The sequence below is a fragment of the Lontra canadensis genome, unplaced genomic scaffold (genome assembly GCF_010015895.1).
Source record: "Lontra canadensis isolate GAN:19392208 unplaced genomic scaffold, GSC_riverotter_1.0 scaffold41, whole genome shotgun sequence".
Lineage (NCBI taxonomy): Eukaryota > Metazoa > Chordata > Mammalia > Carnivora > Mustelidae > Lontra > Lontra canadensis.
Window position 1 is genome coordinate 7,413,469 of NW_022631035.1, and position 24,121 is coordinate 7,437,589.

A 24,121-nucleotide genomic window follows, 5' to 3' on the forward strand; every position below is an offset into this window, starting at 1 on the left:
ACACCCTCTGCCAGAAGGTCTAACTGAACCTTGACCACCACCGACCCCCTGCCATGTCACCCCATGCCCTGTGCTTTCACATGACTGGTCTCCCTTCTGGAACATTCCTTTGTGCCCCTCCCTGCCCCTGCTTAGCGCCCCCCCCCTTTAGCATTTATCCCTCTGTGATCCCCTCTCATTCCCCTGGACCATAGTGTACTCCGCACTTGACTGGGAGGTCCCTGAGGGCAGGAAGACAGCCCCACCCCCTAGTACCCAGACGCCATCTGGATGTTCATGGAAGGAAATCATCCAGAGACCCGGGTTTGAATTCCCTCGTCACCGTCTTCCCAAGTGAGTGCCCTTGGCCTCACCAGCCAGCTGAAGCTTGATGTCCTCGTTTGCCTCCCTGGCCGGCCTGGTTGGTATGTTGACAGACAAATGGGTTTCTGGGACTCCTAATCGATGCACAGGACTAGGGCGTCTACCCCCAGGGGCCCCTGTGATTCAGCCTCCCCCAGCCTGCAGCTCAGCACCCAGCCTCCCGGGGATTGAAGTTGGAGGGAGGCCCGGGCTTCTGCAAACTCTTGGATGCCCTCCCCACCCCTCCCCTGCCCCGCCTCGGCTCCAGGTGTCTCTCTCTCCAGCTATTTTCTTTTCGGATCCAGAGTTCAAAAGAACAAGGCGAGCGAGAGCCCTGGGAAAACAAAAGCCAGCAGGCTCCTTCTTGCAGGCCAGCTCGGGCCTGTAGGGTGCTGCCCACGACTCCCTGCTCCGTCCGGGAAGGAGGGCGTTGGGTTCTGTGGGTTCCACTGCGACTGGGAAAACATCAGCTCCAGTGGGAGGGAAGGCCAGTGCAGGGGCCCAGGCGGAGGGGCGGGGCAGTGGGGTGGGGGGGCAGCCTGACCTAGTTAGAGCCCTAAAGGGCTCCACTGAAAGCCCTTTCAGATGTCCCCCAGGCCTCGGTGCAGGGGTGGCCTAATAATAATAAAACAACATTTGCATGGAGATTTCGTTTACAAAGCACTTTCTCAGGGGTGGGAGGCGCTCGGGTGGCCTGTGGCATCCTGGCGGGGAGGCCCAGGCCTCTGGTTGGTTCCACCCCCCAGCTGAGCTCCGAGCTCGCGGTTGTGTGCTTGTTAACAAAGCGCTATTCATCTGCCTGTTTCCGATTCCTCTGGATTCCGTTCTTTTTTTCCCTCTCCCATGAAGAGCTCACTCAGGGCTTGTCACTCAGGCCAGAAAAGGGGTGTCAGCTGTCCCAGAGGGAGGCGTTGGCTGGGACCTGATTGGAGGGAGGCACCCCTGCCCCGCGGCGCCCCCCCCACCCTTTGGCCCCCAAGCTCCTGGGAATGGGAGCAGCCTCACTGTGGTCGGTTGGTGGAACTCTTCCCAAAGCTGACCTGTGGCTTTGTCTTCATGGTGAAAGAGTGAGCACAGGTGTGGTCATGTCTGCGCGTTTGTTGTGTGTATGTCTGAGGACACCGCACAGAGATGAGCAGTGTGGGGAGGGTCTTGGCTAATTCTTCCCCAGCAGTCTGCATGGTGAGTGGGTGTGGGGGCGTGGGGCCCTGGGGGGAGCATGAGGCCCCAGGGTGTCTGCACCTGTGTCAGGTGGGCGTGGTGAGACATTCGTGGGGAGAGAGTCACGTGGCCATCTCCTGGCCCCTGGCACCCAGGGATGAGGGACGCAGCATCAGACCCGGGCCCCTTAAGGGCCTCCCATGAGCTATATAGGGTCCACCTGCAGGGGCTGAAGCAGGCTTTAGCAGCTCCAGCAGGAGACCGAAGATGCAAGAGGTCATTGCTGGGCTGGAGCAGTTGAACTTCACCTTCGAGAAGGATGTAGAGATGCAGAAGGGCACTGGCCTCCTGCCTTTCCAGGGGATGGACAGTGAGTGAGGCCAGGGTGTCGGCTGCCCCTCTGGAGGAACCTTGAGGGATGGCCCCTCTCCCAGCCCTCTCTGGAGTCCTCTCTGCTCGGCTCACCAGGGAGACTGAGTTGGGTGGGGGGGCTGGAACCGATCATCTGCGAGTCCCAGCTCAGTCCCTCCCTTCTTAGGGGCTCAGGTCCCCCCTCTTACATCTTCTCCAGGACTCCAGGAAAATAGGGCTGACTTCCAGGCAGTCCATTTCCCAGACTGGAAAAGCAGAGAGACCCAGAAGGTGAATTGTGAGAAGCCGGGAATGTCCACACGGGCCCCCTGAGCTCCCCTGCGGCCCTCCATCTCCTCTGTTTCAGAGCTGGGGGTTTAGGTGTTGTGGTCTGGAGGCTGGTTCTGAAAGCCAGCAGCCAAAACACCAGGAGGCTGGGGGCCCCCAGGCTCAAGCGTCAGGGAAGTTCGGGGTGGGGGCACTTCCTGAGAAGGAAAAGCCCCTCCGGCAGCTGCAGCCGCTGAAGAAGCTACCTTCCTTCTTCCCCTTCTAGAATCGGGCTCGGCTGTGTGCAACTTCTTCGCTAAAGGGCTCTGTGACAAAGGTGGGTCAGCAGGAGGACCTGGAGGGGGAGGGGGTCTAGACCAGTCTATACTGTGGTGGGTTCCCCTTGGCCTGGAATAAGGTGTCAAATCTGCACCTGGGGAGGGGAGGTTGGAATGGAGTCGAATTTGTCTTATAAGGAGGCAAAGGGCAGGAGAGCGGGTAGGTCCCTCAGGAAGCCCTCCCCTGCCCTCGAAGGATTTCCCTGGCCCAGCAGCATTGATTAGGGTACCCAGGGCTACCCGGAAGGGGACAGTCCCTTCTTTCCGCCTTGCTGGGGGTGGGAGTGTTTCCGGAGTTTCAGCCTGTGTGTTCCCAGGAGGCCCTGGGGGTCTTGAGTTTCCTCCCCGCCAGGAAAGCTGCGCCCTTCTCCCCAGTTCCCCCAACTTCTCATCCTCTGAATCAACATGGGACCTGGTCAGCTCTTCTATGTAGTCTTTATATCCTTCCGTCTCTGAAATGCTACCCATAAATGTCCCCTGTTTCTCCCCCACCCCAACTTGGATCAAGCAAGCCCCTCTCCCCTAATACAGGCAACCTGACTCCAGCCAGGGGTTCCCAACCTTTGGCTCATGAACCACTCACAGCCTCTTCCTATAGTAATACACAGTTGCCCCCAAAAGTCTTGCCTCCAATCTGGGGGTTCCCAGTCCCCCTATAGATCCAGGTTCAGTAACCCAGCTAATGTGAATGAGTTCAGGACCAGTTTTTTGGATCCAAACAGTCCTGTTCTTGGGAAGCCAGGAGGCTGGGGGGTGTTCTAGGGCGTAATTGCCACGCACCTCGCACCTCCTTTGTCCTGTCAGCCCTGGACGACGGGGTAAGGGGGGGGATCCAGCATTGCTCACTCAAGGCTCAGCACTGAGATGCCGCCTCAAGTCCTGTCTCCAAAGCAGTGGTTCACAGTGACATCCTCTTGCAGAGAAACATCACTGCCCTGGCCGGAGGTCACACCAGAGCAAGTTCCAGGCCGGTGATGGGAGGGCTATTTACAAAGAAGCCCTTCCCGGTTTCCCTCCCTTTCTATCAGACAGTCAGCCAAGCATGAGCCCGGCCCTGCTCAGGAACTTAGGAACTGGGATGTCCTTCCTGCTGATGCTAATACCCCCGGAAGAAGAACAAAGAGTTACCTTGAACATTTCCACTTCCTTCTATGTTGTTACAAAGCTGGCTTGTTGGTTAGCACCTTAGGTCTCTGCACTCAGGAAATGTAACCTTTGTGGGAGTTTTTAGGACCTGATTTTAACAGGCCCTTCAGGAGCACTGGATGCCCCCAGACCGTGCTGGGGGGAGTCCAGGGCTGGAACCACGGCTCTGCTCTCTGGTAGGGGTCCCCCGCCATGAGCCTGGAGGAGAGGGGGTGCCTGAGAGCTGCTCTGACCCCCTGGGGCTCCCTGGGGTTTGAGAAGGGCGAGGGCAGGTCCCGCAGAGCAGAGGGTTTGGGCAGAGGGGTGGTCGTGCGAACAGCCGCGTGTCTGGACTACTACACCTCCTTCATGTTGCCTCCGGCCCCTGATTCTAGCTCCAGGGGGGTCTGGGGATGGGAGGGAGGGAGGGCAGCGGGGATCTGAGCCCCAGCCTCTCCTGGGGAATTCCTTCCCGGCTGAGCCGGGTCCACGCTGTCGGCAGCTGGGTGCTCCGGTGTCCTCAGGGAAGCTCTGCCCGTTCCGGCATAACCAGGGGGAGAAGATGGTGGTGTGTAAACACTGGCTCCGCGGCCTGTGTAAGAAGGGCGACCAGTGCGGTTTCCTGCACCAGTACGATGTCACCAGGATGCCCGAGTGCTACTTCTACTCCAAGTTCGGTAATGTCCCGTCCTGGCTCCAGGCCTTGCCCGGGAGGTTGGCAGTGGGGACTGTGAGAGGGGCGGAAGTTTTGAGAGGGGCACGTGGAGGAGGCTGTGCATGCCTCGGGGGCCAGACCAGCCTCTCTGAGCCTTGGGTGCCTGCTTCTCCAGCCCCCTAGACACAGAAGGTCCCCGTTTTACTGCCTCTGGGGTCCCTGTTTTACTGCCCCGCAGGCACACACGGGTCCCTCTGAGGGAAGGGGAGGGTGTGGCTGGAATCAGAGGCTGAATAGTTCCCCCGACAGTCCTGCCTAATCACATACCCAGACTGACTGTCCGGGAACAAGCCTGAAAAAAGTTGATCTCTCTGTCCTGGGGTGGGTCTGGGCCAGGGAGCCCCAAACAAGCATTTGGAAGCCACTTTCCCAGTGCTTGCCCAACACACAGAACACCTGTTCTGCTGGCTGGTATCATTGTCTACTCTCTCCACTGTCTTGCTATTATTATGTCTTATTTTAGAAGGAAACTTGACATCGTTTCCATAAGTAGGAAACGAGCATCTCTTACAGGCAGTGCGAGATAACTGTAAGCATACAGTCGTGAGGCTCAGACGCCCTAGCCTCTCCAGTTATCTTGTGTGGTCAGGTCTGGACCAGTGTCCTCCCGCCCTCTGGCCTCAGGACCACCTTTTGTCATCCACGGTGCTGCAGAGGGGGAAGCCACAGCCACGAGTCCTCTCCTTTAAGAAGGGTCTGCAAATGTGTTTCAGATCTCATAAAATATCTTCCCAATACAATTCTACAGCTCCGTTCTTTCCGGAGCTGGAAGGAGCCCTACGGATTATGTAGTCTAGCGCTTTTCAAACTGTGTTCCAAAAGAGTGACCTGGGAGGGGAGAGCTGGCCCAGTCTCCAGGGACCTCTCTGACTGAGACAGCTGCAGGGGTCGCTGTCCCTCATTAGTGCCAGCGGCCCCCCAGCGCGGTAGGGGGAGTCTTGGGTATGTGGGAAGAAGGCAAAGCATCCTCGAAGAGCTCCTCCCAGGCCAGAAGTCCATGGCCTGTGTGCTCAGAGCTGGGGTTCAGCTGCCAACGTGTGTTCTTTGAAAGGAAGGACAAAGTTTACCTGGAGCCCGGCTCCCCTTAGTCACCGCCTGAACCTCTTTCATTTAAAAATGCCATTTATTCATTCCTTCAGGAAAACTTGGTTCTGTTTTCTTTTGGGACTTGGATGCTGTGCTGGGGATGGGCACAGGGATAGGACCAGGTTCCCTTCTGTCCCCCAGTACCTCTCACGGTGAGGGGCATCCTTGTAAATCATTTACGGTAGTTCGTAACCTCTGTTTCTGCTCTTAGAGTAAACGAGTATCTCTAATAGCCTATCAAAGCAATTCTCGTTCTTCTTGCAAGGAAGTTGTTTTGTTTAGAGCCTTAGGTTGGGAGGTGTAGGAGCGAGGGATGAAGGGGGCCAGGGTCTTTGGGCACAGCTGCTGGCCGGGGAAAGACAGAGTGGAGGGTGGGGTTTGGGTGCCACCTGCTGGCCGTCAGGGGAGCGCGGCGACGTGCATGGGGGCGCGGGCAGAAAGGGAGCCCTGCGCAGGTGACTTCCCACCGCCTGACCTGTTAAATGCTCACCAGCCCTGGAGGGGGGCAAGGAGGGGGCATGTCACTTCCATTCCTCTGGAGGCTGGAGCCAGGAGTCCGCTCTCTGCCAAGGACTGCACACAGACGACAAGCACGGAAACCCATCGTCAGTGCAAGGAAGGCTGGTGATTGTGGCCACGGCATTTCCCCTCTCCGAGCCCTGGTGTCCTCGTTCGTGAGACGGCAGGAGCTGGAAGGAATGGTGGTTTAAAGCTCTTTGGCATCCGTGGCCCTCTTCTCCAGGTGAAAGCCAATGGTGTGAACATCGTGAAGTTCCTTTTGGTTCTGAGAAGCACCACGTTGTAGATTTTTAGGGAGGATGAGATTGGAAGCCTTCACTGCTTCTCTACTCAAATGAAGTGAAAAATGAGCCGAATCTTCCCCAAGGCTCCTTTCAAGCTCCTGGCCCCTAAGAGAAACCTAAGAGGGTTCTTTCCACAACTCTCAAGTAGTCTGTCCGACAGGGCTGGTTCCTTTGAGGGAACCTAAGTCCTGGTCCATCTACAGACCAAGGACAGTGCAGATGTCGTGAAACTACAGGTGTCCCTCTGTGTCGCGTCTGGCATCATCCCAGTGCCCACTTGGGGGCACTACTCTGCTCTTCTTGGCATTTCCACCAAAAAGGACTGTGCCCTGGTTCTGGAAGCACCGTGGGTCTCCTAGCGATGAAGGCATGAGGGTTTAATCAGATTGTATCCACGATGTGTCTTCTTGGATCGTTAGCTGCTTACTCTGGGTCTCCCCTCCCCACCTCTCCTCTCGTTCCTTCCTCTCTGGTGGCCTCCAAATGCCTTCCATTCCAGCCCCTCCTTCGGGATCTCTGGCCCTGCCTCAACACTTCCAGATGCGCTTATTCCTACCTGAGCCCTGCTGGGCACATAGTACTGGGATCCATCCTCCTTAGATTGTTGGAAGGATCAGAAAAATCTTTCTGTGGCTGGTGGCAGACAGCAGGCAAGTGGCTTCTGTGCAAGGGGCAAGGTCCGTCCAGTCTGGGGAGGATGGAAAGAACACTAAAGATGAGCCTGCTTTTAAAGAATGCTGGACTTTTCAGGTGATTGCAACAAGAAGGAATGTTCCTTTCTCCACGTGAAGCCAGCTTTCCAGACCCGGGACTGTCCTTGGTATGACCAAGGTTTCTGCAAGGATGGTGAGGCCCCGATAGAAAGGGAACACTAGGTGATCCGGATGGGGGAGGGGCGGTCCCTGGAAGGGGAAGGAGGCATATTCCTGATGAGGCCCCGGGGGGCCTTCCCAAGAGAAGGTCCTTCCATCGTCCTCCCCAGGCCCGCTCTGTGACACTGTAACGTTCAGCCAGCGATGGGAGGACCTGGCACAGGACTGGCTTCTTGCAGCAGGCTTACCTGGGTTCTAATCCCCGTGACTTCAGAATGCATCAGCTGTGTGACCTTGAACGAATTGCTGAACTCTCCTCATTTATGGAAAGGGGAAGCCCCTCCCTCCTAGGGCGGACCCCCAAGAGACTGTTCATCTACAGTCTCGTCTCCCCCCCCCCCCCCCCCGCGCCCCCGCCGAGGCTTGCTCTCCCCCCCCCTCACGGGCCCCCCCCCCCCCCCCCCCGTCCTCATCCCTGTGCTCTGAGGCCCACATGCTTTGTTTTCCTTTGCCCCCAGGCGCATTGCTCTGAGGCCTCAGCCATGTTGGTTTTGGGGGATTTTAGGGGAGGAAAAGTGAGCTGTGGGGTGAGCCTTTCCTCAGTGGGTACCTTCCGGAGCTAAGTCAAGATGGCATGTGACTGTGTACAATCATGTCATCCTGCCCAAACGCAGTGTGTTAGGAACACTCCCGGCCCCCCCGTTCAGGACCTACCCCGACATATTCCGAGGTCGCCTTTCCCCTCTCAGTCACATGGTTAGGAAGCAGGTGCTTTGGGCAGTCTGGAAGGGAGAGATTTATACACCCCGTGAAGTGGAGAGCCTGTGACTGCCTACCCTCCTGGTGAGCTTTGTCATGTGTCTTTCTGGCTGTTCTTTGCCCAGCAGGTCCCCTCTGTAAACACCGCCATGTTCCTAAGACAATGTGTGTTAACTACTTAGTGGGCTTCTGCCCCGAGGGCCCCCACTGCCAATTTGCACAGTGAGTATGACCCCTGGATCAGCAACTCCCACCTATCACGGCTGTTCTCTGGCTTCTAGATCTGGATCCTTCTCTACCTTCACTGGCCCAAGGTGGGAAATGAAGTCTGGTGAGCATCTGCCCAGTGTTTTCCTTGCTGGCTTACCCTGCACACCCACACCCCCTCCCCCACTTGGGGCTGCACTGAACGCTACTCCAGGCAGATAATGCGTATTCGAGCTGGGCATGGACATCTAGCTCTTCACAAACTGTTCTAGAAATGAATAGAAACTCTTAACACCCACCCCAAGCCTCTGCAGTTCTCCCTCATCCCCTGGCTGGGGTCTGGGCTCCTTCCCCACAGGGTTCAGAAATGGGAAATCTGCAGCAGGCTGACACTGAGCATGCTAATGAGCTGGGGGTGGGGGTGGGGCTGGAGCCAGACGGTAATCGGTAATCGTCTCTCTCTAATTCCCTCAGTCCCAAGATGAATCTTTTATTCAACTCGAGCTACACGAAGGTGAGTGCAGGCAGGAAGGGGGCAGGTGTGTCTGGTTCTCTTTACTGGGCATGCTCCCTGGGAAGCGGTCTCTCTCTCTCTCTGGTATCACCCTATGCCCAGCTGCCCTCCCTCTCTCATGATCTGCTCCAAGTACCCACCCCGGGAAAGGCACACGCCAACACCCAAACCCCCTCCAACCCCTTTAGGAGGGACTGCTCAGCTTATGGGCCTCTGAGGCTTTCCTTCTCCTTAGCTGGATTGTGTGCGTGTGTGTGTGTGTGTGTGTGTGTATGTGTGTGTGTTTATGTGATCTCTATGCCCAACATGGGGTTTGAACTCATAACCCAAAGGTTAAGAGTTGCATGTTCTACCAACTGAACCAATCAGGCGCCCCATGTATGAGGTTTTTAAATAAAGAACGAGGGGCTCAGCTCCGGATTTGTGGTCTAAAGATGTCGTTCGGGATCCGGGCTGTCCTGGTTGTGCCCAGTCCCTAGGGAAACATATAGTCTTCTGATTGCTACCAAGCACTGATGAGCACCTCTGCACATCGGGGGTCAGGGAACTAATCCAAATCTGGCCCCTGCCTGTCTTTGCACAGCCTGGCACCTGAGAATGATGTTTTAAAAAGCACGTAGGAAAAAAGGCAAACCAAAGAATATATACTGTTAACACGGGAGAATGAAAACGAAAATGTCTTTTCTCGAAGTTTTCCTGGATCAGGGCAAACGCATGGCTTCCGTATCCTCCAGAGACGGTCTCAGGCCTAAGCGGCAGGGCTGAGCGGCTGCAACCGAGCCCACGTGGCCTGCAGAGCCAAACCGCTTTCTATCTGGTCTTCTACAGAAAGCCTTGGCTGACCCCTGGCCTGGATGACTCTGGCAGAGGTCAAAGCGGGCGTGGGAATAGGGCTCTCGGCTCGCGCTCTTCCTCAGGGCCCCGCATCCGGTCCCTCAGCCCCAGGAAAGGCCGGCGCCGGCTCGGGAGGGCGCCCCCTGCTGCCCCTGAGTGGGATCTCGGCTGGAAGGTGGGAAGCCGTCTCCATCCGTGACTGTTGGCCAATTCCCAAGCCCATGTGTAACCGTCAGCAGGAGGCATGTTTTGGCAATTACAGTTGTCACCAAAGGTGTCTTGAAACCTGGTTTCCGCTGAGAGACCTGGCCAGAGCTTTTGCCCCTGGTCTAAAGCCACCATGTGTACACAGAGTGGATGTCTGCAGTGTTTTCTCCTGACCTTACCTGCAGCTTGTCCACGGGCCACGGCGTTCAGCACCTCCTGCTTCCACCTGGGAGAATCACAAGCCGCCTTCCACGACCACGGAGTGCCGGCTTCTCCACCCTCAGAGGCAGCCCCAGGAGCCCCTGCTCTCCTGCCGCTCTGGACTCAGGGCACTGGAGCAGGGCCCGTGCTACACGGTGAGTGGCCGCAGACAGACCAGGCCATTGCCCGGGGGAGGGCGGGGGTGGGGGGTGGGGGGGGAGTGGCTGCAGTCGGTCAGGTAAGAACAACACACTGGGGGGCAGGAGTGATGAATGGGGGTGTGGGGGGGCACTGGTAACTCTAATGTTTCTGCTAAGTCTCCACAACCTCAACCGACTTTTATCTCCAGCCAGACAAGAATTTCTTTATTAAAATCTAGTAAATTTTTTTTTAAGATTTTATTTATTTATTTGACAGGCAGAGATCACAGGTAGGCAGAGAGGCAGGCAGAGAGGAAGGGAAGCAGGCTCCCTGCTGAGCAGAGAGCCCGATGCGGGGCTCGATCCCAGGACCCTGGGATCATGACCTGAGCCGAAGGCAGAGGCTTTAACCCACTGAGCCACCCAGGCACCCCAAAATCTAGTAAATTAAACAGCTCTCACCTCCTCCTTCGCTGCCTATGAATTAGGAGTTCACACCTAATGTCCTCAAGAATTGGGGGGGGGGCAGGATTTGGTAAGGAAAGGAACGTAGCACGTTGTTTTTCTGATTTTGTTGATTTTGGTATTTTCTGGCTTATCAGGAAGTAACATAACTTCATGAGATAACATCTACACTGTCCCGTGCTCCTGACTCCTCTGTACTGAAAGCTCCAGTGGGGACAGGGAAGGGCACAGAGCTCTTGCCTTTCTCGTATGTTTGCTTTTGGGGCCTTTGAACATCTGGATCCCTGTTCTCTGGGATAGCGATGTTGGCTTGAAGGTCTCAAGGTCTTTCAGGCTCGAGATGAAGCTTCGTTTAAGAGAGAATCCATCAGGGGCGCCTGGGTGGCTCAGTGGATTAAGCCTCTGCCTTCAGCTCAGGTCATGGTCTCAGGGTCCTGGGATCGAGCCCCACATCGGGCTCTCTGCTCAGCAGGGAGCCTGCTTCCTCCCCCTCTCTCTCTCTGCCTGCCTCTCTGTCTACTTGTGATCTCCCTCTCTCTGTCAAAAAAATAAATAAAATCTTTAAAAAAAAAAAAAAAGGAGAGAATACATCAAACTCCTTAGAATGACAGCAAACTATCTCTCAGGGTTCCCTAGACGGGTTAGGGCATTTCTCCTGGGATCCGAATTTACAAAAGTGACATCGGTCATCTTTTTCTTTTAGTGTCGTAACATGGGCCGTTATGCCAGCCAGAGCAGTAAGACTCCAACAGGTAGGAGTTATCAAAAAGTAACCCCAGGTCGGTGGGCTAACTGACGACCATCCAGCGAAGAAACCCAACGTCCACTCTTTGGGATCCTCTGGTCCCCATGCCCAGTTCGCCCTCGTGTTGGCCTTCATTGGGCTGGAGATACGGAAGTAGTGGCCTGGTGCACGGGGGCTTATTTCCTCTAATCCTGTAAGGGAGCCAGCTGGTAGAAATACACCAGGACTGGAGGCAGATGGGACTGTGGTAGGGCACGGTATCACAAAATGGGGGAGCAGGATGTACGTACACTCAGAGCTCAGGTTTGTGGGACATGCACGGGTCCTGCTCCGCATGGCTCTTGCACCACCGCCAAGCTCGGGCCGTGCACGGCAGTGCTGTTCACATGGCCTCGCCTGCTGCTGGGAACTTATTAAACCCAATAGTTTTCTTCAGCATGACAGCTGCCTCCCTGTGTGGCTTCCTTCAATTTGAGGCTCTGTTCTGTGCGTGCTTTAGGCGAGGATTTACAGGCAGGGAGATGGTGCAAACAAGGCTTGTCTCTGGGAGGGGAGGGAGTGACGTGCACCATTTAAGGCCACACTAAGTCAAAGGCCATTGTGATTTAATCTGCAGGGAGAGGTGCGGGTAGGCTAAGCCATGCCTTTTGGGGAAAGGGAGAAAACAGTAGGTGTGTGGTGGGAGCAGATGTACCAGCCCCCGCTTTGGCAGATGGAGACAGCTGCCTGGACTGCCCGGAGCTGGAGGGAAAAGGGACAGGGCCGTTCCCCCCCGGGGGCTGCTGAGACCAACACCAGGCAGCCATGGAGGCAAACTGCCTCACGTCAGGCCTCTGCTTCCTGGTGCTGAAAAACGAACCTGGCACCTGCCTCACTGGGTGGTCGGAAGGCTAGACCGAGAGCGTGCAGGTCAAGAACTTGGCACAGCACTTGGCTTTGATCGCAGAGTAGGCACTCACACGGCAGCCAGGCTTTTGTGTGAATTGTGGTGGGGTCTTTCTTGCTTGGTTCGAGGTTAGAATCTGAACACGGGATGGTGCCACTGAGGTTTCGGAAGAGCTGTTGTGATTCAAGGCCTGCTATGTGTCGGCCTCTGCTGGAACTGACCGATGCGGGACTTCTCATCTCACCCAATCTCTGCAAAGCATGTATCATCCTCCCCACCTTATAGGTCAGGCCGTCCCGAGAGGCTCCAGTAAGTTAGACAACCTGCCCGGGGCCACACCCACCCAACTCAAAGATGACGGTCTGGAAGAGGCAATAATAAGAGGGGAAGTAAAAAATACATTTAAAAATGTGCTCTTTCTGAAAGGTGGTGGTAATCCCACAGAGGAGCACAGGACGCAGGCTGATTAGGATCATCTGTACATCCGGACAAACAAGGACTAGGAACAGTGGCAGCAGACAGGGTTTCCCACAGGAGTAACACACCCCATTGCTAACAGAACACGATTATCTTTAAGAACTAAATACTTGAATGTGTATTAGACAAAAGTACTTTCCCCCGTCCACGCAGCCTTTCAGATATTCCCACTCAGGCCTCAACTCCAGTAGCTGACGCCGGGGTAACCCACCCTACAGAGCACAAGGGCGCAGCTGGGGCAATGGGGCGGGCCCTTGAGGATTTCTGGCCTTCCAGAACGGGCCCCTCCTCGCGAGTCTTCTCACAGGTGGAGCGGAGCCTGGCCATCCCAGAAACGCCTCCATGGGAGGGACGGGAAGGCGGGTGGGGACTGTTGGTATGGATTCTCTGCCCGCTGCTGAACCGGAAGCAAAACCTAAGCACTGTTGCTCACCCAAGGAGCGCTCCTGCCAGGCCTGTGCAAGGTACGGAGCATCGTTTTGGGAGACCAAATCAAGGAGGCTGTTTAACACGGCTCAGCCAGCTACGAGCATTCCTGACTTCTTTTTCTCGGCTTTGTGAAGAGCAGTTACTCGTGCCTCACGTCTGCAGGATGCTGGCCTCTGGCAGCTCAGGCTCACGCGTCTGCATTTCCAGTTTGGAAAAGAATCTCTGGTCTTGCGGGAGGAAGCCTTGCATCCGCCACGTCACACGCAGGACTGGGGCAGGCTGTGCAAATGAACTTGTGGGGATATCTGCAGGTACGAGTAGTAAATCTGGCCTCGCAAACCAGACTCACAGTACTCGTGTAAGCGGGAGCTATGAAGTGTGTTCCCTCTGTCACTCGGAGTTGGGCTCGACCTCAGCCGGCAGGTATCCGCTGACCGCGATGACTCAGACTACTGGGAAATATTCACCCAGAACCAGGCCTGTCCACAGTCAAAAAACGGACTTCCTCTGTAACCATTTTAGAGTCCAATAATTTTATTCTTTTCTCTCCCTCTCCCCCAAACCATCTTCAATGGTTAAATGTTCACTGCTGGTGTCCCAGTGTACGTCCCCTGCGGGCTCCAGGCTTCCATCCTATGTCCCGGTCACCACTTCCGCCAGCGCTGTAGCTCTTTGGATAAATAGAGAGAAGCATAAGGACCCAAGGGGCCACTTCTTTTTCTTTTTTTTTTTTTTAAAGATTTTATTTATTTATTTGACAGACAGAGATCACAAGTAGGCAGAGAGGCAGGCAGAGAGAAAGGGGGAAGCAGGCTCCCGGCTGAGCACAGAGCCCGATGCGGGGCTCGATCCCAGGACCCTGAGATCATGACCTGAGCTGAAGGCAGAAGCTTTAACCCACTGAGCCACCCAGTCCCCCTGCCAAGAAGCCACTTGTAAAGACGGTTTCTGTCTCCTGCGTGTGCAGATCATTACGTTCCCCTTTTGTTTTACAGGTTCAGAAATAAAGTCTTAGGGGCAATCAGAAATTTCTGCTTCACTTTCTTCAAAGATGTGAAAAACAAACCTCAGGTATCAACCACCTGAGCCCTTTCAGACAGGTAAGCCTTTAAGGGGGGGCTTGTCCCTGAGAAAGAAGTGTAAGTGAGGTGTCCTGGAGTCTCCATGTACACAGAGCTGATGAGAAAGGAACTCCTCTTCCTAATCAACGGGCTGGCGGACCGCACACCTACCAGTGCCCCACCAGCGGTGTGCAGGAATTTACCGCAGTCCTGTTTCTGCTGCTTGATCTGCTCTCCCACTTACTAGACACCCAATCAGTCAAAAAATCCAATTAGAGTCAAGTCACCCCCCTTTTTTTTTAAAGTAGGCTCCACGCCCAAAGTGGCGCTTGAACTCACGACCTCGGGATCGGGAGTCACATGGTCCACCAACGGAGCCAGCAGACACCCCAAGTCCTATTAAGCATTTGTGAATTACACTGTTATTAATGGCTGCCTTGTACCTTTACACCAGAAGTTTTCAGAAAGCATCTGGGCTTTTTTTAATCGTGGAAAAATACTGGGCTTTTTTGGATATTCTTTTATATACTTTGTCTTTTAAACATTTTAACTATAAAAATATATTTTTATAAAGCAGGACTTTAAAAAAATGAGGTAAGTCATCTTGGGACTAAAAGAGAAATGAAGTTCAGACACGCTTCCTCCTGGTAAGATCGGATGCAAGCTGGAAGTCCCAGCTAGAAGGATGGTTTTGTTTTACATGGTGAAAGTAACGTTTAAGATTTCTGAGACCCTCAGACACATGAGTGAGAGCTGTATTGTTTCTCCCCCGCTCTTGGGGGTATAGAGCTGTTCCGTTTCAACGATAAAAAGAAGTTCTAAGTCAGGAATGAAGAAGGGTGCTGATCTGGCAGGCAAACGACTTTCAGAGGAGAGAGCACAAGACCACCCGATCTCTAGCCACCTCACGTCCCTACAGCACAGGTGCAATTATGCCAATTCTAGTCAAATCTTATAAAGTTCATTGTAACCATAACCTTTAATTAAAAAAAAACCCTAGAGCCGCAGGCAGTGGCTCACTCACGAATGTATGTCAGATAAAGCAGCACAATCATTAAAAAGCAATTCACAGGCCCCCCCCCCCCGACGCCCCCCGGAGGTCCCGTAATGGGATGTGACCTGTGGTTTTGGTTAAAAATATCAAAAAAGCTTACTCAGATGCCTGAAGCTCCAGCCACACCACAGGACAAAGTAGCCGGTAAAGAGCATGGTGATGCCCCCGACGCCGCTTCTCACCGTGGTACTGCACCTGACCCAACCTATTTAAAAAGAAACACGTCGGTTGCTATGGTGAAGGGCAACCAGGGGTGGCGACCTGCCAATTACTCAAGTTCTCCCGGTCAGCATGGGAGTGCACAGCATTTACATACCCGCCCCCCAACCCCACCAGAGGTAATTTTTTAAACATATGAAAAGGCTCAAATCTGGAAGACCTTCAATTTTAATACATTTAGTTACTGCTGCTTTGAGAGTTTGGTCAAAATCTTGAGTGGAGAGATTACTACGACTGGTTCACTCGAGGCGCAGGGTCCTCCTGGCTCTGGGACGATCAAGGTGGGCAAGGGAGAGAGGAGGGTAGGTGACGGTCGGGGTGGGGGTGGGGGGACAGTACAGAAACCAACTCTAATCCGTAAGTGGCAGCTGCCACTCTGCCAGGTTTGCTGCTCTCGATTCTGTCCGCTTCTGGGGCAGAAACCGACCAAGAGGAGAGAAGGAAGCCTATGCACTCGTCTCTTTCTCTCTTTCCCTTCGCCCTGCTGCACCAGCCATGGCCACAGGAAGAGAAACTTCTCCAAATGCCTGGAACCAGCAACACAACCCAGCAGACTGTGACTCCAGCTCACCTTTCTGGACAGCTCCCAAGAGCCGCATCAGAGACAAGTTGGAGGATGCAAGTCTGGTCGGGGGCTCCAAACTCCTGAGAGCGGTCGAGCTTCTTTCCCACAAAGGAACTACGGTTCCAAACAGAAGGCACTGTGATCGTTCACCAGGATTCAGGCTCTTTCCCGACACTCCGTGCCCGCGCCTCCCAGGGCCAGGCTGCAGCCCCTGGGGATCAGGACCCGCAGACGTTTTGGATCTGATGAGTGGACTGCGCAGCGGGTCCAGTACACGTGCTCCGTGCAATGAACGGTCTACGTTTCCCACCGGTGCCAAACACCTGAGCAGAACTTTCTACTATTACAGGGCCTACTGCTCCCCGTCACTCAATGTACTAGAATCAACACGTGTGCCCTATTTGCCCACTGCTATTACTGACCAGCCATTTCTCACTTCTGTTCAACCAAAAATGTAGAACCAGAAAGCAGGCTGTAAGGCTATCTATTTACAGCTTTCCGGCAACTGTTTTTCTGTTTAATGACAGGCAGGGAATCTCTACTGTTGCTGGTCCTCTGGTGGGGTTCATCGGGATAAAGGATCAATGAAGCAAATATTTACGACAAGTTTAGCAGATGAGGTGAAAGTTGCTTTGGATGTAAAATGCTATCCAAATACTTGTTACATTAAGGAACAAGGAGAAAAGCCATACTAGCTTCCAAGAAGTTACACCGAAATAATTATTTTGCAAGGTGAAGACTAAAAATCCTTAAAATAAAGGATGACATGACCCATTCTTGGAAAAGATGGGAAGAGACACTTTCGTGTTAACTCCAAAGGTAGAACCACTTCCCCTGCCATGTCAGAACAGGGGTGGCCCCCCGACTGTTCCTTCTCCAACCAGCAGCCACCTTCACTAAGTGTTCACAGTGGGTATAAAAAAGCCCAGGGCCCGGGAGAGGCCAGCTCAGAACCCACAGAAGTCTCGTTAGACCATCTCCAGTGTCATCCTTCCTGCTACTCAGGGACCCTGAACTCTGATCTCCATCCCTTTTGGCTGGGTTGCGGGCCCAGGAACTGCTAACACCCAAGGCCTCCTCTAGATGTTGTCCTCGACCTGCCAGTGCTGACATCCTTACCTCCCAAACCTAGCGACAATAGCTCCGCTCTCTCATAGAAATGCTGGAGCCATCCCTACCCTGTGTACCTCTTCCTATCACTTCCTTCCTGTAACACTTCCTATCACCCCTCCGGCCTAGCTGGAACTCCAGAAATGTGACTGCCTCACCTCTCATGCCTCTCTGGCTATTGTAAAACCTCCCCTCTCACGGCCTCCTCTGACTACCAGCGGACCTCATCCTGGCTTGTGCTACTCCTGCCCTGCTCGGCTGCTTCCCCACATATGCCCCGTCTCTAACATCTCACCAGGGCAATGCTACTGGATGATGAGAGAATGGCCTTTAAAAACCCATGACCCAGAGCACCTGGGGAGCACAATCGGTTAAACGTCAGAGTCTCGGTTTTGGCTCAGGTTGTGATCTTAGGGTTGTGGGATCAAGCTTTGCATGGGGCTCTGCACTCAGCTTGAGACTCTCTCTCTAAAATAAATAAATCTTAATAATAATCAAAAAACCCTCAAACCCATGATCCTGTAAGGTCTCCTCATTCTTTTTTAAAAAACATTTTATTTACTCATTAGACAGGAAACACAAGCAGGAGGTGCAGCAGGCAGAGGGAAAGGGGGAAGCAGGCTCCCCATGGAGTAAGAAGCCCGATGCAGGGCTCGATCCCAGGACCCTGGGATCATGACCAGAGCTGAAGGCAGACGCTTAACCAACTGAGCTACCCAGGCGCCCCAGGTTTCCTCATTTTACCTTCTGCTATCCCCACCAGCCAAGTTTTGCTTTCTGTAGTTCAATGAATGGTGTTTTTTCCAAACCACTCCCTCCCCGCCCCCCATCTGTCCACACCCCATCCCCTGTGCTGGGTCTGGGGCTCCCCGCTCTAGCAGCCTCCCAATACCAAGGGTACTTTAAAGCTTGGCTGCTCTGCAGAAACATTGTTTGAAAACAGGATTCTTAGACCTTATTTCAGGATCAGTCTCTGGGGACGAGGTCCAACTGTCAGTTGTCCAGATGTGGGACCCAAAGACCTAGATCTCTTCAGCTGGAGTCCTGAGAGCCCAGGCACCTGAATTCAGCCATGGCTCAGCCAAGCACCCCCGGCTAAGCGCGCACCAAGCTTTCCTTTGAAAAAAAAAGGAAGCCGATTCCTTTGCTGAGGGCTCTTAAGACCCTTGTATTTGCGGAGTCTCCAGGGATTTAAATCCTGAACTTCTAAAATCTACTTTGGCTAATGCTGGGAGAACTACTTTTTGGGTAGTAAGTCTGTGAAAATCCTTCTCATTAAACCTCACGAGACGCTCCTAATGCCGCTGAGTTCCATAAGCCTAATTCTCGTTCCCGACTTACTGAACCCCGATGTTAGGGTCCGTAATCAAAGGAGCGAGACTGATACAAAGCGAAGGTCAAGCAAAGCTTTATTTCGTGCCAAGCATCGAGAATCAAACTGACCGGTCAGGGCCGTCTCTTACAAAGAGGCGATGCGTAATCCTTTGATTACGGATCCTAACACTGACTCTGTGGTGTCCTCAGAACGATCAGTCTGCTGAGCTACACCCAGTACTGTAGACTGTGACCAAGGAAAGAGAACAGAAGCACTTAGAACCTGGGTGCCTGGGCAGCTCAGTGGGTTAAGCGTCTGACTCTTGATTTCAGCACGGAGCCTACTTCGGATTCTCTCTTTGACCGTCACTTACTGTATGAACATGGGCTCGTCACTTGACACTTCCGGGGCTCAGATTCCTCACCGATAAAGGAAGTGGGACAGTGCCTTCAGCGACAGTCATCATGAGTCATCATGAGGGCTGAATGAGGTAATAATGCAACATACCAGGTGGTGTCTGATACAGTCATCCCCTGACCAACATTAGTCCCCTCCCTTTTTCCTCTGAAATGAAAAGTGCCTGTATCAGAGACACTCTTCAGCACTATCAAAGGTAGTACAGGAAATAAATAAGTCCCGCTTGCTAGAGAGATTTGCACGGGCCACCGCAAACCACAGAGAAGTAGAGATCTGACAACCACCTGTGTTTCTAGTTACGGTGCACTTTCTGCAGGGCGGTTTAGTGGAAAGGGCGAAATGTGGTCTGGAGAAACTGTTCTACCGGCTGCTTTACCATCTACTGGCAACATGACCTTGAACCAATCACTTTTCCTCTCTGCCTGTTTCTTCACCTGCCAAACACAGAAAAATCACTGCCCACCTCTCAGCGCAGAGACGCTGAAATAAGAAATAGATGGAAGCACTCTGAAAACAAAGCAACACAGATGTTAACAGTAATTCTAGGTTAGCATGGGAAAAGGGCTGCGGGCCTCAACTTTGACCTTGAGACAGACTACAAGTCTGTAAAGAGGGCCTAGAGGTTAGGTCTGTTTGTAGGAAAACCAGTAACCACTAAAGCAGTCGATGATGTATCTCTAGCTAGCAACACTGTCCAGTCACTACACTTCTGTTTTGACAGCTTTAGAAAGAATTACCGTACCAGAAAAAAAAAATGCTTGTTGTCAGACCAGATGACTTGGGGTTTAGTGAATATATAATAATTTATAAAATATACCAGAGAGAGAAAATATGTCCCTTTTAAGAAGAGATGTTACAAGTTTTTCAGGTGCAAAGCTATTCTGAGTTGCTACAGGTCTCCTGTAGAAGCTAAAAGTACTAGTAAATGCTACACACACACACACACACACACACGATCTAAATGCTACATTAAACTAATGTGCTTCTAGAAAACCTTAAAAGAGAAAAATCTAAAGCTTCCTGGTGAGGAAAATGAAGAAACTTTATGTATCGTTAACTAGAGACAGTCCAATAACTGAAGATCAAGTTGTGCAGGAGAAAAGGGAGGATTCCCTGAAATTCCAGGGACTTCCTGACTTGACCCATTCTAGGCACTGGCAAGGAGCTTCCGGAGGGCTTCTGAGGAGACGGCCTCACAGCCTGTCCGTTTCTTTCCACGACTCCTTACTGGATCTCTCAAGACAGCTTGAACTGCTGCCCAACATACCCCGGCCACGCCCCCGCCCCCTCCTGCTGTGGAAATGCAAGTGACCAATGTCACTGGCTTGACCTGGCCTAGATCTGGCCTAGTCCAACCTTCAACTCTGCGTGGAGGGTAAGGGAGAATGGTAAACCACTGGTACTAATTCTGGAGCAAGAATTGATGTTTTCAGAACAACTCTAAGTCTGGTATACTGGAGTGCCTAGGTAAAAAAGTCAAATGAGCAAAAACAGGAGTATTCTGAACCTTATTAATTCAAAAGGCACAGAGCTGTATGGATGGGCTGGATGGCCCGTGAAAACGTGCATGTTTACCTTTTGAGAGTCTCTCCCCCTGGGGACTGGTGGGCTGAGGCTTTTGGGCCATTGCATTCCAATACTGGGGCTTCCCTGGCAATACTCCTAGTCCAAGATAACCAGGATAGAGCTCTGGAAACCACTCCAGGCCCAGGGAGCTTGAAAGGGTCTTCCTATCAGCAATGCCAATCTGACGGAAGGGGCTGTAAGAGGCGTGAGGCAGGACTGAATGTAAGGTTTGCTGGCAGCCGAGGTGTGACACTGGGGGCCCACGGCCAGAGCTGAGCTGCAGAGAAGCTCCTTCACCACTCTCTGTTAACGCCTCCACATCAGGGACTCCGTGAGGACGGCAGGCTCCTCCTTTCTCTTCTTGGAAAAATCTGACAGCCAGAGAAGCAAGGCTTTGATTATGCGGCTGTGACACAGAAAGCAGCTCACTACAGGCCGTCTCTCTTGGAGTGAACAAATTTGAACTGGGACCTTCATGTGGACCTTTTTTCTCTGTGGCTGAATCATTACTACTGATGTTCTTTGCATCACCGATCACAGAAGCCCATTCCGGGATTTCTGCTACAGATACACTTTTCTCTGCATTTCCTCTGCTGCCGTGTGCCTCTGTTCCAAGGTACAGTCCTTTTCCCTGGTTCTCCCTGACTTGGATGTCACCTACTGGGCTAACTTTAAAATTTAAAAATTGTGATTCCATGTTCTTTTCTTGAGTCTCAGAGTCTCTAACGTCAGAAGAGACTTCTGAGAGGTGGTCCCTGGCCTTAGACTGTCTCTCGTTGTTTGACAATGATGTTCTTACTCCTTCAACCCCGTAATTGAGATTCATGGGAGAACTGTGATGAGGTTTATCTGGTAAATTTACTAGAAGCTTCCATCTTAGGGGATCAATTTTGTCCAATCTGAAATTAGTAGAAGTGATCTGTACATCATTGGGTAAGGCAGAAGAGTATTTTCTATCTTGATTTGATGAAGAAGGTTCTACTGGGCCAAGAGGTAAAGATGTTTCAGTTTCTGAAAGGTTACTTCTACCTTCCTCTGATGTAGGCAAATATTTGGCAAGTTCCCTCCTAGGAGTGGCGTTCTCTGATGCGTGAAACCGGCCCTTCGCTTCTCCCTGGAAAGTTATCTTTGGTTCAGTATTTTTTAGTGTTTTGATAGAGCACTGACCTTGATTCTGGACGTCTTTATTTGCCTTTGTATTACTTGATCTTTCCAAACCAACAGCCAGGAGTGGAAAAGACTTCGTAGCCTGTTTCGGTTTGTCCTTTACCAAGTTGGTATTTCTCTTCTTACTCGCCATCTCCAACTTTCTCTCTTTAGTGTTATTTAAGTCGGCGATTGGCCCTTTCATTTTTTTAGCGTGTGGAGCTGGCTTGGACTGACAAGCTTTCTGATCAGCAGGTACAGTTGGTCCTATCATCTTACAATACGGCAAGTGGGATTTTAATCGTTTAAATGGCTTTTTACAGTAAGGACACACTTCCATCCTGGGTGAGTATTGCTCTCCTATTCCTGAAAAACGCAAATGGGAGATTATGAGGGGCACATGGCTGGTAAATCACTAACATTTCATTTACGTGTGTACCTTTCATTTGGAAAAACCTAGGTTGAAGGAAGTTTTAAAAAATGTGTTTTGGCGTATTCTTTTCCTTACAGAGGTAGAAAACAGAAAACATGGTTGCTTTTAAGATAAATATCGTTGGCTTCACTTCTGTTTGGCATTTTACATTTCTTAAAGTCTTCCAAGAATCAACTGTTGGTAAAAAAACAACCAAAGTGGTTTTCCACAACCCTAATTAGTAGATGAGGAAAAGTCAACAGACTTAAATCTAATATATTAATGGTTAAATTAATGGAAGAAAAAGTTGTACAAAATACAGGTCAGAGAGGCGCCTGGGTGGCTCAGTCGGTTAAACATCTGCCTTCAGCTCAGGTCATGATCCCAGGATCCTGGGATCCAGTCCCATGTGGGGCTCCCTACTTAGCAGGGAGTCTGCTTCTCCCTCTGGCCCTCCCCCTGCTTGTGCTCTCTCTGCCACCTTAAATAAATAAATAAAATCTTCAAAATACCAATCAGATTAAAATGTTCGCTGTTTAAGGTTACAGCAAGTCAACTGGTTACTACGTGAGTGTAAAGAAACTGTTAAAATCCCTTAAACACATCATTTAAGGAAAGAATGGTGAAGAGTAAAAACTCAGGCCACGATCTGAAGGCTGCTGCTTAGAATCATGGTGTTCGAAGTGGTATACGGAAGATCTACTACAGTGCAACAAGAAAATATTAGGCCTTCCATCATTTCAGCATGAGAAACGAAGCTCTAACACCATATTAGTAACGTATGTATACACACATACACGTTTATGTAGAAGTGTTTACAATGCACAAATGATATATACACGTGGTGGGGACACAGTCCTCATTTTTAATTTACAGTTTGCAGTACAATGGACAACCGGCAAATTCATTCAGCATGAAATCTTTGTGATATTCATACCACTCAAAAACATGGAAAAAAACAATACCATGTATCACCTGTACCTCTTTGAGCACTAAGCCTGGCACATAATAGTTGTTGAATGAACTCCTTTTCTGGACATAAACATGCAAACGCTATTATCACAGATGACTACGGCTGTGAAAACCTTCTGACCACTGAACACGGAGACTAAAACCATTTACACAAAACAGATACACGGAATCCTGGCCAATCCATTTAGGATCCTATATAAACTCAGGCAAAACAAAACTGTTTCCAGCCAAAGAGCTTCAATTTTTCTTACTTTGGAGGTACCCCCTTGACAATATAATCAAAGTAAATACCCACAACTGAAGCCAGTCCACGGGCCTTGGACTGCTAACTCTGGAGGGGGCTAGAGACCTCTTGGACGTGTCTGCCTCTACATTCCTCCACTACCCTTAAACCTACTGGAAAGATTCTGCACCCTCACGTGGTAACGTCTCACCGTGGGTGGGTGACTACTTACTGACTGGAGCTTCTCCAGAAGGATGCTAACTTGGGGACTGTTTCTCCCGGCTCTCCATGCCTCACGATCGCAGTCCCCGAGTCCGGCAGAACAAACTCGGTTTGAATTGTCAGCCTGCGCGAGACACAAGCAGAAACGTAACTCGTTAGCACACCCAGCGAACGGCTGTGGGGCGGCACTGGGCCAAATACAATCTAACCGCGTTATTGGCAGGGCAGGTCCCCTCGGTGCTCCGGGAAGCAAACAGTTAAGGCCGCGCCCGCCTCCCCGGCGCAGGGCCCGTGGGACTCCTGCCAAACGCCTCCCTCAACCCCTACCCCGCAGCGGCCGCGGTACCCAGCCCGCCCTCCTCCCGGCTCCCGCACTTTTTCCGGAAGCGGAGCCGCAGCTTCCCGCTGAGTGGGCGGGGCCCTCCTCCCCAGCAGCCCCAACCGGAGACTCCGGAACCGCGCGGATGCTGAAGGGGGCTCGTCCTGCCGCCCCGGAAAGCTCCCCCCACCCCCATGGCTGGCCCGCCATCCGATCAACTCCCTCTCCTCCCGGGAAACACTCCCCCATCTCTGACACACGGCATGATCCACCGGACACAGCACGACTGGCCGCAACTGACCCAGACCAGCATCCTCACCTCGCCAGGCGAGGAAGTTCCGGAAGCCCCCGCGACAAGCCCCCCGGCGCAGCCCCTCGAGCGGCTTCCCAACTCCCGGGCAGGGACCCGCCGCAGGCCGTCTGCGCCACTGCCTGATGCTGCTCAGCTGTGTTTTAAAAAACTGTTACCACATAGGGGCCTAACTCAAATACTTGTTTCGTATTATGATGCCATAATTTAAGTTAATTCAAACCTGGCTGGACTTTTATGCCGTTCCCCGGTAGGCTGCGAACAGGCAAAAGCTTAGGCCGCCTCTCCTGAGGTCCTCTCTCCCAGAAGCTCCCAGTCGCTCCGCCCCACTCCGAGCCCGCCTCTT

General features: G+C 52.4%; 2 protein-coding genes across 6 annotated transcripts; one reads left to right on the forward strand and one right to left on the reverse strand.

Moving 5' to 3' along the window:
- The first annotated feature begins 370 nt into the window (after positions 1 to 370).
- CPSF4L (cleavage and polyadenylation specific factor 4 like) lies at positions 371 to 9,694 on the forward strand. The gene is made up of 7 exons (XM_032871052.1): positions 371 to 404; positions 2,408 to 2,458; positions 4,109 to 4,261; positions 6,939 to 7,034; positions 7,888 to 7,981; positions 8,441 to 8,480; positions 9,398 to 9,694. Exons 1-7 carry the CDS (start codon positions 371 to 373, stop codon positions 9,692 to 9,694), a joined length of 765 nt encoding a protein of 254 aa, XP_032726943.1.
- A 3,680-nt stretch (positions 9,695 to 13,374) lies between these two features.
- On the reverse strand, positions 13,375 to 24,103 carry CUNH17orf80 (chromosome unknown C17orf80 homolog). 5 transcript variants are annotated; one of them, XM_032870723.1, is made up of 6 exons: positions 23,999 to 24,103; positions 23,157 to 23,270; positions 20,181 to 21,683; positions 15,770 to 15,877; positions 15,080 to 15,184; positions 13,375 to 13,534 (listed from the first exon to the last, which is right to left on the reverse strand). In XM_032870723.1, the coding sequence occupies exons 3-6, from the start codon at positions 21,655 to 21,657 to the stop codon at positions 13,509 to 13,511; spliced, it is 1,716 nt and encodes a 571-aa protein (XP_032726614.1). In that variant the 5' UTR covers positions 21,658 to 21,683; positions 23,157 to 23,270; positions 23,999 to 24,103; the 3' UTR covers positions 13,375 to 13,508. The 5 variants fall into 5 exon arrangements, with proteins under 5 accessions (XP_032726614.1, XP_032726612.1, XP_032726613.1 ...); XM_032870721.1 differs by lacking the exon at positions 23,999 to 24,103 and adding an exon at positions 23,785 to 23,886; XM_032870722.1 differs by lacking the exon at positions 23,999 to 24,103 and adding an exon at positions 23,767 to 23,870.
- Positions 24,104 to 24,121: the final 18 nt, after the last annotated feature.